Below are 655 nucleotides of genomic sequence, written 5' to 3'. Positions count from 1 at the left end.
TCAGTTTGGTCAACCACGTAAAGTAAATATAAGTCAGGGTCACCAGAACATTTTTCAGTGGATACAACACTGGTGTTACGAAACCAAACGCAGCTATCAACCCAACTCGAATAACAAAGAAAGGAAGATCCTGCAGAGCAACACCAGCTAAACTCAACAAAGAGCTGTGAGGAGTTATGATCATCTGGAGAGAGGAGAGGAAAGCTGAGATGTAAATTGGGATCACCCAGGCTGTCGTGAACACTTTTGAATTCTCTGCAACCCGCACCATCTCCACGGTGTCCAACCAGAACATAAACCCCTCCACAAACACCTCTGCCCTCCCGTCCTTCTTCCACAGAAAGCGAAGGGGACCCGAGTAAGTCAAAGGGCGAGAGGATGAGGAGTACAAGTAGGCAGCACCTGGTGGCCGAGCGCTGAAAGTTGAACGACTGGGAGAGTCAGAGAGATCCTGCCATCTGCTGGAGGTGCTGCCATTTCTGGCCTCTGGCTGGTTTGGAGTCAAACTGTTCTGACCTTCTTCAGCGTGCAGCTGGCTCGAAACAGTGGTCACCTGCTGCAGGTGGGTGAGAACGGGGCTCGGAATGTCAAGGTCAGATTCCAGACTGTCAGCTGCAAATGAAAAGACCAGATAATAAAATTAAAACCTACAAAG

At 49.3% G+C, this 655-nt stretch overlaps 1 protein-coding gene across 1 annotated transcript; it reads right to left on the bottom strand.

Annotated features, from left to right (window-relative positions):
• LOC106512643 (transmembrane protein 236) lies at positions 1–612 on the bottom strand (the record flags this gene model as incomplete). The annotated part of the gene is given in 1 exon segment (XM_014001218.1): positions 1–612. A coding segment is annotated over 1 exon segment (612 nt), but the record flags the coding sequence as incomplete, so codon positions are not given.
• Positions 613–655: the final 43 nt, after the last annotated feature.

Source organism: Austrofundulus limnaeus, unplaced genomic scaffold (assembly GCF_001266775.1).
Source record: "Austrofundulus limnaeus strain Quisiro unplaced genomic scaffold, Austrofundulus_limnaeus-1.0 Scaffold9520, whole genome shotgun sequence".
In the NCBI taxonomy this organism is placed as follows: Eukaryota; Metazoa; Chordata; class Actinopteri; order Cyprinodontiformes; family Rivulidae; genus Austrofundulus; species Austrofundulus limnaeus.
Note: the sequence above shows the minus strand (reverse complement) of the source record. Positions and strands in the feature narration are given on the sequence as shown.